The sequence below is a fragment of the Diadema antillarum genome, unplaced genomic scaffold (genome assembly GCF_040938485.1).
Source record: "Diadema antillarum isolate AM-2024a unplaced genomic scaffold, OU_Dant_1.0 scf00000071, whole genome shotgun sequence".
NCBI lineage: Eukaryota > Metazoa > Echinodermata > Echinoidea > Diadematoida > Diadematidae > Diadema > Diadema antillarum.
This window is the reverse complement of record NW_027270960.1, coordinates 9813249-9832805: the sequence shown is the minus strand read 5'-3', so window position 1 is coordinate 9832805 and position 19557 is coordinate 9813249. Positions and strand designations below refer to the sequence as shown.

The window sequence follows — 19557 nt, the reverse complement described above, 5'->3', positions numbered from 1 at the left end:
CCCAAACTCTACTCAGCAGAAGTTCTACTACTGTTCGGAGACTTCTATGTCGCCGTTGGCAGAGACTACTCTGTATGGCCAGACGTTATCATCTCACCTCATGACTCTAGCACTCCAGTAGCCAGCCGCCTCCTGTGCTTGTAGCATGATTTTAACTATCACCGACACCTTTGCTACCAGATATCCATTTCCAAGGTCATTAGACTCATCTTCAATGAAAACATTGACACCGGATCGACTATGTGATCACCAGATACAAGGGCATGCAGGATGTCTGCATCAAAAGGTCAGTGAAGGGGACTGACCGTTACTAATTCGACTGACCACCAGATCCCGAGGACCTAGCTCTCCTGCCCGTATGCCATAGAGCTTACACGTCAACAAAACATTAGGAGGTTAAGCTTCACATGAAAGAACTTACCGACCCGTATACAACGCAACCCTCGTGACAGATCTAAAAGATCAGTTTGAGAATGATACAGTAAAAAAGAAAAAGAAAAAAAAAGAACCGAACCCATGCAGCAATTTGCAGTGGACTCCCGTTATAACGAAGTCCTCGGGACTTGAGCTAGTTTTCATTTGTTAATTCGAAATTTCGTTATAAACCAACAAATAAACAATACAAGCATAGAGTGGATGACATTGCGGCTTGAATTTTTACTTCGTTCTTACAGGAATTTCGTTATAACCGTGTCCATTATAACAGGAATGCATTGTAATTATGAAATCTTACAAGCCTGGCCATTTCGTAGTAGACATAAATATCAGTCATGCGCAATCTAACCGACTCCTTGCAAGGTATTTGGGTTTTCACTCCCTATCTTGTCGTTGTCATGTTCCTCATTCCTCTCTTTTTCCTCGACCATGATCGTCGAGAATCATTGCTGGCGTGACGTCATCATTCTTTCGGCACGTATCACTCCGTAGGCTGACACAGAGGTGCTTACAAGGAGTTCTGTGAGTATGGCAATTTCAGCATTGCTGACGATAGCTGTTGTTATTTCCTACTGCACGTGCACGTCATCTCTTTGAGTTAACCAAATTGCTCAAAATAGAAAAAGAAAAGCAAAGCAAAGAAGAAGACATCAAACGAAAAACGAGGGCGACGGCAAGGCAGAGCGCGCGTGGGATACAGGGTCACGAAAGACTTTGGTTAAAAGCTAACATCTGTTTTGAAGAAGTTGTCAGTTGGCCAGGGGACTTCGTGAAGAAAGCGGGCGTAGTCTCTATCGTCCAGCTTGGAACATTAGTCTCTTCTTCTCGGGTCTCTCTGTAAGCGGTGCCGGACTAAGTAGTGTCCACCATGTTTAACTTGGTGGACAGGCTTTTGCGACACAAGCAAGGTCTGTTTTTCGGGCTTATTGTATTGGCAACCCTGGCAATTGTTTGTCATGGACAAGAAGGTAAGATTTCAGATGTATTCATCTTTGTCTTTTCATTCTTTTATTTTTATCTTTTTGATGTACATTAATTTTCTTGTCTTCGATGGCTGTTTGTTATTCAATGGGAAATTTACCTCAAAGCTGCATGTGGACTTGGTGATTAGGGAAATATTAACAGTACACTCGAGTGATGTTTATTCTGCAGGACAATCTGTTCGAATTTTAGATTGTCTTCTTTGTTTTTAAGTCTTCGTAAAACACACGATAATCGTAGGAGACTACTACATTCGCGTTGGCACAGCATGGCAATGATATAAAAAAATATATAAAGAGAATTCGACAAAATTATATTTTTATAAAAACATTCACATTCCTAAAACTTGTGCAGACATGATAATGTTAAAGCCCAATGCGCACTGTGGGACCTGAGCCTGCGATCTGGAGCGAGCTGGAGAGATCTCATGCCAGTTGCGGAGAGGCCGCACAGTGGGCGCCCAACTTGAGGTCGCAAGGTTAAGAACATGTTCAAAAAATGTTGCTACCTGTGGTTAAGTCGCGCCCACTCGCAATCAGGTCGCACAGTGAGCGACCACAGATCGGCCTAGATTGCACGCCGTGCAAGCTCACAAGCATTCAAACCTACCTGCTCGTCCTTCCAAAAGGGTAGAAAACTCAAGAGAATTCGTAAGAGAGTTGAGTCTCAAAGACGAATTCAAGTTCAGTTGTATGTCGATCTGATAAGAAAAATTGAAATCTGACAAGTGTAATAGTGAAAGTTTGACCAAAATCGAAAAAAAAAACCCAGAGAGGCTATGGCATTGGGAAGTTTCACTACTTTCACACTAACTAATTTCAAACTAACAGTTCTTGAACAGTTGATATCACTTTGCAAATAAATTGATGCCATCACCTCTCAATTTGGTATTGCTATAGTGTACAAAAAAAGACAAAGTTCAATGTGTCTGTTATCAAAATGTAAAATATGATATAATTCCTGCTTGAATAACTTGAATAATGATCAGTTAGAAAAATCAAGATTTGAGACCAAGACAAAATTGCTTTTGAATAATAAATTGGAAATGTGAAACTTTATGTACAAACCACATGGCAAGTTGTGAAAGAATACGATCTTATAACTTCCACTATTTGCATTTTCGTATTGACTGCTTAAGAACTGTTTTTTGAAAAATTAGCGAAACTTTGAAATGTTTTGAAATCCTTATTTTCGTTCCATCTTTATCCAATTTTCATTGTTTTCGCCAGAATTTTTTCCCTTTCTCAGCTGCGTTGTAATTCCCCTTTAAAAGTCACATAACTTAATGTAAGATGACGTAAACTGTCTGTTCCATGAAAAGCCCCATTATCTCTAGATTTTGAGTAAGAGATAATCGTGCAGTGAGACAGGGACCAAGACCTCTTTTACAATGTGGAGGCAATCGGTTACCAAAATATAGGCCAAGAAAGCAAAAATAGTTGGCCAAAGGGGCCTCCAAGCTGGATCGGTCTGGTACAACTGCTGATTATTGGTTGACCTGCAGTGCAGAAACCCTAAAAACAAACGAACACACCTTCGAAAGCTGATGATATAATTTATGTTTAAAAAGCAAACAAACAAACAAACAAACAAAAGCAAGCCTGACCAATTCCTGGATGAAAAGCCACAAGGATCAACAAGGTCGGCGTGCAAGAAGATACGCAATTTGCATATTCTTCGATCATGCACGCATGCGCGGAAATCGGACAAAATACATTTCCCAGGGAAGTCTCCGTGAGATCGCAAAGAGCTCGAACAGTGGGCATCGAATAGGTCGCGTCCGCAATTAGATCGCGCTAACTCGCAGCGATCTGGTGCGATCTGGGGATCTGGTGCGATCTGGTGCTCTAGGTCGTTATCAACTCGCGTCAAATCGCAGGCTCAGGTCGCACAGTCACTGTGGGTATCGGGCTTTTCAGCATGTTTGAAGTAATATTATCTAAATTAACGTGTTAGACGTATAATCTCTGCACACATGACTGCGTCACAATTTCAAAGCTTTGTATAGTAACCGGTTTTCTAACAAATTTTGAGGTTCAAATAACAATAGTATTCTATTGTTACTACTTCAAAGCAGGGAGTTAAAAAAGATAATTCATTGAGGATATCTATTCTCAGAATCTCATCAAACTTTCGTTGTAACGGGTAATGGGTAAAGGTGTGTTAGTAAAAAAAAAAACCGCACACACACACACACGCACACGCATACACACACGTTAACAAACGTATATACACACAGTATATCTTATGATTTTATGTTATATGATATAATGCATAAATCATTATTATATTCGTTTGTGTTTGTGCATTTATGTATTACATACATTACTTTACCGCTTAATGTCCGTTTCTGTCAAACTGGGTTCTTGTGAACTTCCTGCAGTAGAAACATACATAAACAATTGAATCAATACTGTAATTGCTCTAGAAATTTGAAGCTTCACATCTTTCAAGGGATTGGAAACCCTTGGAGTTCGATGGTTTGTAGGTGCCTTCAAAATTTGATCCAAGAAGAAGGTCACGTGACCCAACATGCTGATGATTACAATTTTGTTATTCATGTTCAAATAAGAGTCATACAGTGATGGTACTTTTCGCAGATGTAGGCAGGAGGAATGTAAGATTAATGAGAAAAAGACTAACACCAAAGAGGCAGTACTTTTATTCAACGTGGTAAAATACAATGTATATGACTTTGTAAACGAATAATCACGTCATCTTTGATACACTCGAAAGAATTATCATCGCTTATTCGATAGCAAAAACCACATCAATAAACAGAAATAACAACTACTGAACTTCTTTTTTTTTCTTTTTTGTTTTTTATTATAATATTTTTTGTTCGCTGTTAAAAACAAAACCATATGCTTTACCTTACAGTTTGGAGATGGGACTAATTATGATTTCCGAAAATACTCCTGACGTTATAGCCCATGACCTCGAAAGTAATCCACTTTAGCTCCGCCATTGGTCATTACGTGAGGATGACAGGTATAATCTTGATCAAGGTTCAAAGATCAAAAGCGGACAAGCAATTACAGCAAAAACAGAAGTTGTAATGTTTCGCTTCCGAGGGAGAAAATAAACACTATACATCTGGTAATTTTACCACAAATGATAAAAAATGATAATAAAAGAGAAATGTTTATACATGTCATTCATCATATGTAAAATTCTCTTTCTTCCCTCCCCCCCCCCCCCCCTCCGCCCCACCCACCCACACCCTCTCCCCTGTCCTGCCAGAGGAATCGTTGTCCTTGAGCATCAGCTCCGGAGAGAATCTCCTCCCGTGCGTCTACCGGGGTTCCCCTTACATGCACGGTGACGAGTGGAAAGTAGACGACTGCACCACGTGTGCCTGCGACAATGCCACCCTGACGTGTGTGATTGAAAGCTGTCAAGCAGCCTTTTGTCCGGATCCAATCAAGCCGCTCGGAGAGTGCTGCTTCCTTTGCCCTTACAGTAAGTTTGCAAACACCTTTTTTTTTTCTTTCAAATCAAAGTGAACTCGCCCCCTAAATATATATATACACACACACATGCGCGCGCGCACACACACACGCACACAAAACAATGGACAAGGAATAACAGGAATATTTTCCGGTTTAGTCTGCAAAATATCATTTTTGGTTTTAAGAAAAGAGAAACGATGCTCTAAACTGTGTTGTGATTCTGATCAAAAAATATTGTTTGTACAATAGTTATAAAACAAAGTCCCTATGTTTAACTCTATGAAGAAAAAAATCATTGAATAGTCTGCAGATGACAGATGCTTCTTTGTTTTTGTTTCAGTGTGTAATTGCCCGTTCGACTGTGTGTACAAGACAATGTGCGCATCCACTTTGTTAATACTAATAACAATAAGCTTATCAATACAGCTTAGCTTCAGTAAGAAAAATAACACTCACATTTCCCAAATATTCCTGGGATGCTACCTGTGTCAACTTATGAATATCTTGTAAAGTTATTATGATCGATTCATATCTTGATCTCGATACCAGGTCCTCGTGGACATATTGAAAGGGTCCGTGAATGCTAGATTATCATATTCATCCTCATTCTGTCCGACCGCAGCTAAATGGTAATTGTTATCACAATGGTTTTCTCCTATCACTAAAGACGTGAGAGTGAAAGAAGTCAAACCCGCGGTGACTAGCTCTGGAACACTCTTCGAAGGGGGATCAAACAGCCTGCAGCTCAACGTTCCCATCAAGTTCCAGGAAGGCAGAGACACGACTAGTGCTCAGGGCGAGGATCTCTGGCGGCTCGATGCCTGGGCATCCGATAATCCCGATGGAACTGGAAAGAGGTATACGCTAACTTATCATTACTTTTTTGAGGGCGCAGTTACACTCTTACAAGAGGATTTGAAAAATGTATAAATTAACATAAAGTATATTGCTCACAAGGCAGTGATATTAGTTACAGTCATAAGTGCAAGGTATTCATGTTGGTGCTGTTGCCGTGTTCTGTAGTCTCCGAATCCGATTCACTTACATTAGCCGAACCCCTTTGGTACTAACACTTGGCGGAGTCTGGTCTAACTTTCAAATATCCTCTTCACATCCCAACAGAACAGCCTTCCAGACTCAAGTCTTAACTCAGGATCAGAGGAATCAAGACTACAAGAAGAAGGATAAATTCGCGTTCAGTGATGTAGACTTTGTCATCGACGATCCCATGGCCGAGTGTTCGGACCTTCAGTACATCTGCACCCGAATTGAAAGGGGCGAAAGACCAAGGACCAAAGGCGACTTGCCCTTTACATTATCAGGTGTTCCTGACCAAACTGCCCAGACGGGATGTACCCGAGCCCCTGAGTGCAAAGGTGAATTAAGTATTCTTACGAATGTACAAAACTTAAATAAAGCAAGAGCACTACGGAAAACAATTGGCTTAGATCTAAGGACTTTTTTCTAGCTTCTAGCAGCCCTCCAGTGTACAATATCATCCATGCTATAATATCAATAATGATGAGTATTTGTGGAGCGCTGTGTCCACCTTGGGGTCTGGCCATTCATGCACAAAGGTAGCAGCCACTTTGCAGTGGCTACAATCGACAACCAATCGATCGGTAAGTATCTAACACCGGTTGCCGAGTAGTTGCAAATCCCTTGTCTACCGATTAAGGATCGCCTTGCAAACGTTTTGCGGTAGATACAATGTACCTGAAGACAAACAGATGACTGCTCGTCAAAAGGTTGGCAAATCATATTAAATATTAAGGGATATTATGTACTCCATACTATTTCAAATTTCTATGCAGCTTTTGCCTAGTTTGTCTTTTACATTTCTGGTGGGTGATGTTCGTTGTTCCGACGTCATTCCGACGCCAACCGCCAACAAACCCGCCAACCAGTCAATTTTCAATCTGTAACAAGCAAGTGCAGAGTGGTGATTTAAGAGGTTGTAAAATGATTGGCGACAGGGGTGACAGGCCTTCGCTTATATTGGAGAGGGGGGCTTTTTAGAGATTCATGTGGTGCGATATAGCCCCCACTCTATCTTCTAAAATGTTTAGGTTTAAAGGTCAACATGTATTATGTATAAGGGATGTAAGGTAATCAAGCTACGCTTAAACTATAGCCCTTCTGTATTATTCATTGTATTGCTGATATATTTTGTTACACATTGTAAATCTCGGGGAGACCAAATTACCGTTCAGCAACTCTATGTGCTACAATAGCAGCAATGTGTATTCACTTGTACCATGTTCTGTCTGAGCATGTACAATGATAACAGAAAAACCGATAGAATCAAATCAAATCAAATAAAAAATAAATGAATACATTGTCAAGTTGTATGCTTGCCTTGTACATAATTGCATGATTGATATTTTGTGCAATATTTCTGACAGTATCACTTTCCTACGTATTATTGCAATCAAACTCGTAAATAAACCGACATAAATGCTTTTCTATAAACTATTGTGGCACCGGAATCAATTTAACTTTTCTTACATACCGTAGAAACACATAGGCGTATTAGCAATTGTGAACCACTATTCCGATTAAAAACAGAAAGATAAGGATGGCTTTCTGTCGCATTTACCAATGTAAAGGGGCGACCTCACGGAACATCTTGAATAGGAGACTGAATGGACCACAGGTACCCCCGAAATTGAAGTGTTTTCTGATGGCAACTCATACAATTTCTTTAAAGAGAAGTTATTCTAACATTATCTTTTCAAGAAGTATATCAATCTCTAGAATGTATAATTGACCCACTCCTCACTCTGCAGGAATTATTGCCACTGACTTCGAGTGGACCATGGAACCCACTGAGACAGTCATCCCCGGCCAGGCCACGGGCGTGAGTCTGGATGGTACGGTCACCTTTCGCGAGAACAACCCGGAATTGTCTGGCAGTGGCCTGTGGCGCATGGGCATGTACGGGAGCAGGAACGCCGATGGCACTGGGGAGCGCTTCGGATACGTTCCCCAGACTCTTACCGCAGGGGAGGCAGGCACTACCTTACAGGACAGCAGTCCTCTTGGGCTCATGGATGTCGAGACGGACTTCGAGATAGGATCCGTGGGTTGCAACGACTTCGGATATCTCTGCTTGGAATTTACGGGAGGTGACAATCCAACGCCTAACTACGCTTTCCGTGTCGACGGTGCAGTCGATCGGTCGAAGGAAGCTAACACGCTGACCCGTTGCCGTGAGCAAGAATGTTTGTCAAGTAAGTGAAAATCAACCTTCTTCAAATTGGAAATCGTTCCAACACTTGCAGGATGAATATATCGGTAGATTAGCATAATATCACAGAGCTTTCCTTTTATACCAGCAAAATCAAATTGAGAAGTCAGATTTAGAAACATAAGGGAGAAGGAGTTTGTACGTGTATTTTGATTGCTATTGGGAATTCACGTGAAATATTGTTCGGCGGGACATTCAAACCAAAAAAAAAAAAAATATTATTTGTACAACACTGAAGCTACTGAAGAGAATTTGAACGGACAGAGGAAGAACTCTTCCGGCATTGCCGATGGGTGTAGGATTGTAGCTTTCTTCCGTAAGCGGTCAGTTCCATTGGACGCATCTGCTAGCTGTGGGTAATGATTTGGTGTCTCGGTGTGAGACGCAGCTTCGAGAGACGGTATAGCTTACAAGGGAACGCGTTGAGAGTTGGGAGGAATCAGTGTCTTTAGTGTCTCCGTGAATCGTTCTGATATAATGTACAAATAATCACATGATTCGAATGTATCAGAATGAGGAGACGAGGTGTTGTGGTCAGTTTTACCGGGAAGTCTCACTGAGCAATGTTGTGTGTAATCATGCCGTCCCCTGTACTAAGAGGCAAAACTCTGTGTCCCTCGGATAAGACATAAAATGGAGGTCTCGTGTGTGAGAAAGTCACAACTCGTGCGCGTAAAAGATCGGGCGTCATTTTACTCATAGCAAAGAGCAGGGTGTTTAACCAGGTGAAGTGGTCCCGTTCACATCCAACTGGACCCCATGGCAACCTAGATAATTATAGTGTAGCTGAATATGGACTTATCTTCTCAGATGGAAAATGAAACAAGAAGGCGATCTAGAAAGTGGAATGTGTGCTCAGTAAGAGGGAAAACTGGGCAAAGATGATGATAAAATCATCCGTTCAGTTTCTGACTTATACTCTTATAGGCTTGATGCCGGCCAACCCTCCTTTCCTAATGTTTCTTAGACATTTCAATGTGTTGCCATTCGTCCATGAGAAGGAGAACTGGAAGAGTACGCCTTTTTTACTTGAGCTGCCCTAGGTTCCACTCACCTAAAGTGACTTCACGATATATTGCCATAAATCCATCTTTTTGAACTCTAACTCTGCTCCTGAAAAGTTAAATTTGTCCTTTTTCATAGTATCCAAAAGGACCCAAACGTAGGGTTCATAATTGTAACACAGGCTTTTGGAAGATAAGAGACGAAGAACCGTTCAGTTCACTTGCGTAACTGGGGGAATCAGTGGAAATGCTGGGAGATGATTGTTCCAATCCTTATGGGATTCATTCAAGAGTTCATTGTATATCTATTGTTGTGTGAAAATGATTTGCTTCAGAACGGTATATTCAAATAATGTGCAGATTAATGCTCCGTCAGACCAGGGACGCTAACCTGGAAGCATTAAACTGCACATTACTTGAATATGAGACCATTCTGAAGCAAATCATTTTCACACAACAATAGATACAATAAACTCTTGAATGAATCGGATTGGAACAATCATTCTCCCAGCATTTCCACTGATTCCCACTGATCAGCTAGCCTGTAAGGTCGTGTCACACCTTTCCGGACAAGCTACGCGGGCTTGCGCGAGGAGGAATTTTCCAGCACGCAGTTTTCCCGGGCGGACAAGAATATTTGCGAGTTTCGCACTTTTCTTGCCTGCTAGACGCGTGCTACTTACCTTCTACTTACGTGTGTTCCGTGTGACCTGCGTGAGTTTTCCGAGAGCGACTTACAGGTACTGAGAAGTACCTGTGTTGGAGTTTCCTGCGAGGTGCTGCCGGTAAGGGTCTCCTACTTTTCTCGGTACCTCTGTCACTCGGAACAAGTTTTGAGCATGCTCAAGGCGTCATACCGTATCTGGGGAAGTTTTGCGGCTTGACTTGGGGGAGACCCGTAGCTCTCCGCAGTTGGTCCACACCTGACAGTACTAAGCGCGTATCTCGCCTGTAGTTGCTCGCACGACTGATTTAACCGCAGCCAAGTTTTGAGGATGACTTTTTCGCAGTCCCCGTATGCAGTCAAGATAATGACATTCTGCGGGACTTCTGCCATTCTTTCTGAGGAATTCCTTCACTGAGTTGTCAGCCCCCACGCGCCTGGCACACAGGTCACACAGTATACCCGCAAATAGAATTTAAGTAGAACGCGTCCAGCAAGCAAAACACATGCACTGACTCGGCCAAATCCTTGTCCGCCCTCAAAAATTGTCAGGTATGCTGAAAAATCCCTACACGCAACAAGCCCGCGTAGCTTGCCCGGAAAGGTGTGACGGGGCCTAAACATGGTTGCGCACCTCCGGGCGACTACGGGTGAGATACGTACTAGGTAGGCCTACTGTCATGTGCGGGTCATCTGCGGGGACTTCCGGGTTGCACGCAAGACTTGCCCGGAAAGGTGTGACACGGCCTCAAGGGATCAAGTCTAAACGCATATTCTCAATTTTCTTCCAAACAGATGTCTACGCCAGAACCCAACGGAGAGGGAGAGCGGTTCGGCTACGTGCAACAAACCCTTGATAACATGGAAGCTTCAACCACACTAGATAAGGACAGTGACCTGCCGATTAATGGGGTCGGAACCCAGTTTGAACTCGGCACTATAGGATGCAATGATTTTGGATATGTATGCGTGGAGTTCACAGGCGGCGATGATCCAGACCCGCTCTACTACTTCAAGGTCGAGGGTGCAGTAGATGACTCCAGGGAAGCGAACACAATCGTTGAGTGTAAAGAACAAGAGTGTTCCTCGCGTAAGTATGGGAAATATCACCACCAAGCTCACAAGCAAGATTTACTAAGGTCGTTGAGACGCATGAAATAAGCTCTTATCCTTCTACTCCGTAATCATCAGCACATTTCTTGCTAACATTGTTTAAGTTGCAATCCTGTTTCTATTGTTGAAGTTTGTGATATCTTTGAATTACGATTTAAGAAAAGTCATGAATAAGGGACATTTTTATATTATTAGTGCAGTACTCACAATCATTTTCATTTATGGATAAGACCTGATATGATCCGTACTTAGTTTTGAGAATACACATCTTTCCAAATAAATCAGCAGAATCGTATTCTTCCATTGTAGACTAGGTCTTGATATGTTCGGTCTCGGCGCCTGTTGCTTCTTTTTATAGGGGCTGTTTTCAATGACCTTGAGGTTGACTTGGGCAATCAGAACCTTTTCGAGAATATGATGACTCCGTTAACGGTAGACCTGACCGGCATCACCGGCGAAGATTCGACAAATGTGATGGGGGATAACCTCTGGAAGATTGCTGCCTACGCAAGTCCTAATCCTGATGGATCTGGACCTAAAACGGGTCTGGTGGAACAGATTCTCGACCCGGCCGACGCTTCGACCGAACTCACGGAGGGCTCAGACCTACCGTTTGAACAGGTCGGTTTCGACTTCGACATGAGGGGGATCCGTTGCGAGGAAGCTCCCTACCTCTGCTTCGATCTCGATAAGAATCCCGAGGCGAGTGTAGCCTTTGACTTTGAAGCCCAGCCCGATGACTCGGTGACAACTAAGTGTGTAGACATGAGAGAGCGCTGCAAAGGTTTGTAGTACAAGTATATTTCTCTCTCAAATCATTATTAGCTTAATACTGTCAAAATGCATTTGACAAACGGAAAATAAGAAAATGTTTGTATATATACATTATACATATATATAGTATATATATTTAAATATTTTACTCTTCGAAAGGTATACTCCGAATTATACTAGGTTTCACTCAAGCGATCAAGATGCAAACATGATAATAATGAATGCAGGTGAAGCACGCACAAATCATTCTGAATCCAATTCTTGTGTTTTAAAGGTGCCACTGCCATCGACATGGACTGGGAACCAGAAGTAGGCGACGCTCCTTTTGATCAGCCATCGCCTCTTACAATCGATGCTGAGATCAACTTCGAACCGGATGGCGCGGACATCGAAGGCGAAAATCTGTGGCAGATGGGACTATTCGCTTCGAAGAACCCCGATGGAAGCGGGCCCCGCAAGGACGAACAAACGCAGGTCCTAGACGAATTCAACCAGGCTACGCCGCTGGAGGGTCCAGGACCTCTGCAGCTTGACGGTATCAAGACAAATTTCCCCATCAATCAGCTCGGATGCGAAGACTACGGCTACCTTTGCATGGAATTCAAGAGAGGCGAGCGGCCGCAACCCGAATTCAAGTTCGAAACGACATCCGGGGAGGACTCCATCATCTCCTGTAAAAAGCAGGAGTGTAGAGGTATCGATCTTCTGCATTCATCACTTATTTTTCATTCTCTTTTCAGCTTCTCTTTGTCCTTTTTGTATTTTATTCATCATCCTTAACCATGACGATTCATTGGCCACCAGCATTTTACATACCCGTAATGGCAATGAGGTTTCTTGGTGAATGAGGTTGACAACATTCTCAGACCAAAGCTAAATGGTTTGGAGAATCATAATAGTTTCCGTCTACAGGGCATTGCATAATCTAGCTGTAGGTCACAGCCGCGGAGGATCGCATCCCTACAACAGGAGTAAATCTGCAAGCATCACTGGTCTGGCAGACGTGATGCTTGGACTTCGAGAAGCATCCGAGGTATCAGAACCGCATCACCGCATCGTAGCATGCTCCACACGTCTTCCAAGGTAGGATGGTCTTTTACTTACAGAAATAACACTTTATCAAATCTCCTAACGTGTCCTTGATGAAATGCCTACTCACAACTTTAGGTAAACTAGATAAAACTTGGGCGGTCGTGAATACGTTCTTGAGGAACCATGCAGTGAGGAAACTCTTCTGGAAGATCATACGCAAGCAACATGGTTTGATGCCTTCTTCCAAGGTAAGTCATCTTTCACAGAGGTATCTTCTTTCCCCTTCCCCTTCCGTTTCCCCTCGTCATCGCCATATTTTTTTTTCCACACGTAGAGCGACCTTCTCTTTGCAGCTTTAGGTATTTTAGGAATTGGTGAAAAACACGATTCCCTGTACATCATGGACTAAATGAGGGTTGTGAATTGGCGAGTCGGCTTGACATCCTCTCGGGCGACATGGAAGGATGATCGGAAGCAGCCTGTCATCTCGTCCCCCAGTGCCTTCCTCTTTACGTCAGTTCTTTCAGCAAGGTATTTAAAAGTGTGCATCGAGTTCGTTTCCCATACATCCTCTTTTTCATTGCGCTGCCCCCTTCCGTGCTGTACTCCCTCAATTCGAAATGACTGAATATATATATATATATATATATATATGTATATAATATATACACATTTATTTATCAATATAGAAAATATAGAATGTATATATTATATTTATACATGATATTATATTTGTGTGTCTATGTATGTATTTCTATGATAGATAGAGATCTTTAATAACGCGTCATGAACACAACTATTTCTTAAGTTACTAATTTATCTGCCAAACAGTATAATCGTTGTTACTATTAATGGAAATATCAAAGAGTTTCCTTTTATCATTAATTCGAACGCGACGCGAAAAAACGTTAAGAAGTTGTTCATGTTTCATGTCGCTCCATACACTTTTTCCCCGTTCATTAAAGGAAACCAAAGCCTGAATGTTAATGTAAATCGCATGAAAGCAGCAAAATCAGTAGAACATATAAGTGAACGTTTCAGAAAAATCGGACAATCGGTTCAAAATTATGAATTCCTACACTTTTGGTGCCATTATCGCTCGATAAGAAGACTTTAACACTACATGACGTCACTTTGGACAACAATTTGAAAAAAATGATATAAAGAATATTCAACATGAATTCAATTTTGTAATAATGAAAGAGCACTTAACCTACCTCTTTCAGAAAATAAGGGGAATAATATTGCCCTCAGCCTGTCAACTCATGTTCGTAACAAGTCAACAGAGAAATGTTGTTTTCATGAAAAATTGATTCTTCTCATATTTTCTTTATACTAAAATAGTCCAAAATAAAGTCATGGAGTGTAGTAGTCTACATGACGGTATAGAAACTTCAATATCATAACTTTTGAATCGATTGCCCGATTTCCCTCAAACATTCATTGATGTGTTCAACAAATATTGCTGCTTTCATTCAATCTCACATTTGTATTTTAGTTTGGTTTTCTTTAATGTCTACTAGTTGCACCTGTTCAGACGAGGAAAATGGCACATGTTTGTGCATATTTTGAAAAATCTAATCTCAGCAAGTTTCATTTGTGTGTGTGTGTGTGTGTGTGCGCGCGCGCGTGAGTATGTGTGTGTATATTCATGTGTCTGTGTGTGTATGTGTTTCATATCAGGTGCTGATGAAATTGCAAATTTGACAGTCAGTCATTAGTCAAAATTGTTCTCAATTCAACTCACTCTATTACAGGGCAAAGAAAAATAATTAATTAGCACCTCACCGTTGGCGGGAAACGCGGAGATGTTGCAGATCAAAGAAGAACAGGTGATGGTAAGTAATTGTTGATATATTTATGTCAAACAGCACTTTATTTGATGCGGATTAATCGTCGGCAAGTATTAATACCTTCTGCAGAAACTATGACATGGTGGTTATAAATGCTATTTGACAGTATAATAATTAGAAAATGTTCACACTAAAAAATCAAAATCAACCAAAAGGATGAATATTAATTGTTGTCGAGCGCCCTCACTGGTACAAATCGAACAAACAGACATTTTTTTTTCAAGACTTATGTTGGAAAATCTTATCTCGGGAGATATCAAAGATGAATCCGGCAGAGCATTTTTTTATAAGCCATCCTGTCAGAGTTGATCACGAAAAATTAGGGCAAATAGTCTACCAGGGCAATCCCTATCCCTTTATCTCTATCTCTCTCTCTCTCTCTCTCTCTCTCTCTTTCTCATGCAAATTACCAAAACGTGTCAATGATGATTAAATCGTGTCCAATATAACAGTAGATGAACAATATGAGAAAAGAAAGGCTACAAACTATATTCCTTGTTGGCACTTTCAGATTCTACATGATATCAGCAGTGAAGAATGGTGGAGTTAACTTGGACACAGCGGAGAGACAACGGCCGTCCCTATTGCTTCGCCATCTTGACCTCCCGAGTTTTCCGCTCGAATTTTCATTTATACCAACATGAAAAAGGCGTTTTGCAGTTCACGACTTCTTTTTTCTCTCGTCATTGTACAATCCCGCAGAGTTTTATGTAATATTCATCGAACTATCGTCAACTTTTTATAGCTCTGAAAAGTCTGTCGCTAAGAGTTCAAGATTAAAGTGTTGTTGATAAACCTATCCCAACTGTGATCATCGTATTCAAGTCATGAAATGCATTGTCACAGAGCATTATTCAATCGCGTTTAATTTACATTAAGCATCTAAATCAAGCCCTCTTCAATTTACTGGACCTCGCACTGATTAAAAAGTGGCAGCATACTTTAAATATTAAAAGAGGAGAAAAGTACACACTCCCTTATCTAATCTATTCATAGCTACATGAAGATGCATATAGATATAGATATTTATATTACATTGTTCCCTTTGATGCTCTATGGAGACAATATTGATACTGCTAGGATGTGTTAGGGTTAGAGTTAGATGTAAGGATATATGATAGGCCAGAGTATATTAAGCAGAAAACCGTTAGTGATTATGTCCCTGTCTGCATATTGTCTACTTGACTCTCCGTCAAATGTATGAGGACAAAAAAAAAAAGAAATCTAATAGATGTCAAACCGTCAATTAAAAATGTTACTGTAACATACAGTAGCTGTTATCAAAGTCAACCAGTTACCATACTATTCTATCGTTCTACCAATACACTCTACCTGTCCATGTGCACATTATTTTATATACTGCGGTCTTGAGAGAAATAATCACAATCAAACACATAAGAAAAATGGAAAATGTGAAATTTTATGTTTATACGAATCTTGTTGTTTCGAGCATGTTTAAATGTGAATGCAGCAGACTATATATATATATATATATATATATATATATATGTATATACACTTGATTCTATCATACTATGAAGAGTTCTCGATAAACTACGTCGTCAGTGGACGCGCTACCACTGACGACGCATCTTTTGTTTTGATTTAAATCCGCTTCAAAATAAAATCTGTCATTGACTTGACAAAGCCCTATGGGCGAAAATTCGTCAAAACTACGTCTCTCACGGAGTTTTCATAATTATGAACTACTGTTGTGAATCAATACTTTCTTGGACTCCGAGCAGAAACCTATTGCTGTTTTATATATATATATATATATATATATATATATATATATATATATATATATAAATTCATATATGTATGATTATCTTTGTGTATGTGTATGTTTACTTGCGGTTGTTGGGACTTTTGAACAGTTCGCTACAGCACGTTCTGAGGACGTTTCATTGGTGAATGGGCGACGAGCGCGTGAGCCATACCTTCGTACACAGTTTGATAAAGTCACTGTCTGTAGTACGGGGTGTCTTGACGCCAAGAGCAATGCGGTAATCAATAATCATGGTCCACACCACGCCTGGTCATCTCCAGGTAACCTAGAGATTCAATGAGGCTCCTCCCCCATCGTCTTAGATATTTACTGATGAATAACTGAGTCTATGAATGTAAAGGTGAATGAATAAACATAGAAACTGTTGAAGCACAATCTACCACTTACCACTAACACTATTTTAAAGCATATTGAATACCCATATAAATGAAACGCCATCAACAACAACAAAATAACTTAAACATTAACCAATTTAAGAAATGTATATTGCCGTGGTTGTAATCATTTATCCACTTCCTTAGTCTACCGAACAGTGAGAGCCTATATCTGGCTGGTGATGACGACGATGGGATATTTGTTTCCAAGAAAAGTCCTTGCAACAAGAATACACACTGTCTTCTTTCATAATATTGACCCCTCGAATCGCACAAGTTGCTGCCCACCTTTCTATTATGATTATTTTTCAAATTCATGAAATTCTTCCGTCGAGATGTTTTCATTGCAACTGATTGCCAAATTGCCCTATATCGACGTAAATAAGCACTGAATTGATTAGTGTTTTAGAAGTAGCCATGATAAAAAATCATGGGCGCACAATCCTACTCGAGTATGTACGCCCTTGATTTTTTATCATGGCTACTACTAAAACACTAATCAATTCAGTGCTTATTTACGGCGATGTAGGGCAATTTGGCAATCAGTTGCAATGATTATTTTTGTCATTCATCGTCATTGTATTGCTTTGCTTTTTAGGTAGGATATAAAATCCCCTTTCATTTGAACCCTTTGTAGCTTTTTTTCTTTCCGGTTTAACACAGAATTTCATAATTGATTCTAAAATTGGCGAAATGTTTGAGAAATTCAAAGATCCCGTGTTGTCTCTAAACTTGACATGTTTTCTTTTTCCGAATTAAATTTGTGCAATGTAGGATGTGCAGCAAAATTCATACATGCCAAAATCTGTGTGGACAAGATGAAAATTTCTGCCGATATTTAAGTGTTTATAGGCACCGCAAACACGCACACACACACACACACACACACACACATTGCTGAATTAATCACCAGCAATCGAACCACGAAATGGTGGAAGGGCCGTGAGAACGAGTACCCTTCCTCTTCATGGCACAACAGCTTGCCTGTGGCTTTCCTCACGTGTGATATTTCCATCGTCTGCTCGCTGACATGAAAAAAAAAAAACACGCGGGAAAAGAAAAGAGCCCCCTATTCGTTAATAACCTTATTGTGCGTAATGCGCCAACCCTCATGAACAAATCGATCCACCGCCATGGGTTTTGACTGCCCCAAAATATTGACCTGACACTGAGTGGGAATGCTAATACTCATATCCTCGGGGTACGTCCATGGTAATCGTGGATTCTTACTAGAACATGTCGTGTTGAATCACGAAGCCTTTTTTCCTCTTTCTTTCTCTCTTTTACTTTCTGAATTACCGGGAAAGGAGTAACGGCTGTTCAGAGAAGGGGAGGATAATACCTTGTTCAATCGCCAATGACATTGTCAGGTGTTATGAAATCGGTATGTAATTCGTCACAGATGAAGAACAAATCAAGGTCTTCAGAACGACAGCACTATAATGTTTCAAGCTTTTCACACGACGCACATTCGGTCAGAATGATAACTCGCATATAAGATCGATGTCATTTCCATTTATGGGTCCGATTACGATATCAAGAAGTGATTGGAAATACATCTCAAAGTTATACGCAGATGCACACACGCATTTTCTATTAAGAAAACATGATTAATTTCATTTATTGATGTAATTTACATCTGTATATTTGGGACAATGTTGTTTATGTGATGGGACAATTTTGTGCGTAATGTCAGCATCACAAACAATAGATTTAACTTATTTCATCAAAAGTCTATACAACGTTACTGTACACACCTCGAGGGGTCCTCGAACTTTACGTTCAGACAACGTGTTCTTCAACTTGAAGGTGTGCTCTGTATTATGTTGTTTTGAAAGCCTTTGCAGGTTCACACGATAATTAGTGGGAAATAATCTGCATAGTTGTTTTAGTAATAGTAAAATACGATTTTAGCACGAGGTTAACATCTTCAGTAGCAAACAAAAAGAGCACGTAACAGAAGCAAACTCACGTGACCTCGTTGAAGCGGTTAGTATGATCCCCTCCTCCAGATTATGATACGTACTTACCCTATACAAGAAATCCCAGAACAGTGTGAACTACAGGTTTGCTTACCGCTGGCACTATGTATCAGCGGTTGACGATTCTTAGAATTGCAGCTCCAATTTACTTTTTTTTTATGGGGGGGGGTGCATATTCTTACAAAGAGCAATATGTGAAATTCTATTTGGTGCAAACACGACCAATTTACAGACAGACCCAATGAGAACATATTATTCTTTACTAGACATTATGTGAAGTCTCAGAGTGATATTTGTAACGTTACTAGTTAGCCTACAAAGTTCATTCATACAAAGAAACCCGAGGGGCAGGATTAGCTAAACGAGAAAATCTATTGTCCAAGAGTAAGGTATATAACGCTATATGCACAAAAGCGTAAATCCTTTTGAAAGTTATTGGACAATCACCTGCCTCGGCACGTTTCGTGAAAAGCGATGTTGATCGTCATATATCTTTTTTTTTCCCTTTAAAATCATAGTAGAATAAAAGTCAAACAAACTTGTCTTCTTCAGATTTCCTCTTACTATTCAAAGCCTTACGACAAGCGTGGCAGAATGGATAAAGGGATTTGGGCCCCTTCATCCATTCTTCATCCAGTCTTCATGGAGACTACGAAGGTGCCTTGTTAAGAATGAACAAACGCAACAGATATACTGTGTCAAACACGTTTGTGACAGTTTGTCCGACTTCACTGTATTATATCATTCATGAGGAACTACAGTACGTTTTAAAAACATATTCTAACGCATCATGTGCCTGTATTCATATTATTTTCAGTGATAGTATTATTGTATACACACGTACAAACAAG

General features: G+C 40.6%; 1 protein-coding gene across 1 annotated transcript; it reads left to right on the top strand.

Annotated features, from left to right (window-relative positions):
- The first annotated feature begins 1206 nt into the window (after positions 1–1206).
- On the top strand, positions 1207–12760 carry LOC139717069 (uncharacterized). Its single transcript, XM_071628577.1, has 9 exons — positions 1207–1403; positions 4660–4878; positions 5536–5725; positions 5991–6244; positions 7658–8101; positions 10595–10876; positions 11258–11683; positions 11948–12380; positions 12586–12760. The coding sequence occupies exons 1-9, from the start codon at positions 1304–1306 to the stop codon at positions 12758–12760; spliced, it is 2523 nt and encodes an 840-aa protein (XP_071484678.1). The 5' UTR covers positions 1207–1303.
- The last annotated feature ends 6797 nt before the right edge of the window (positions 12761–19557 follow it).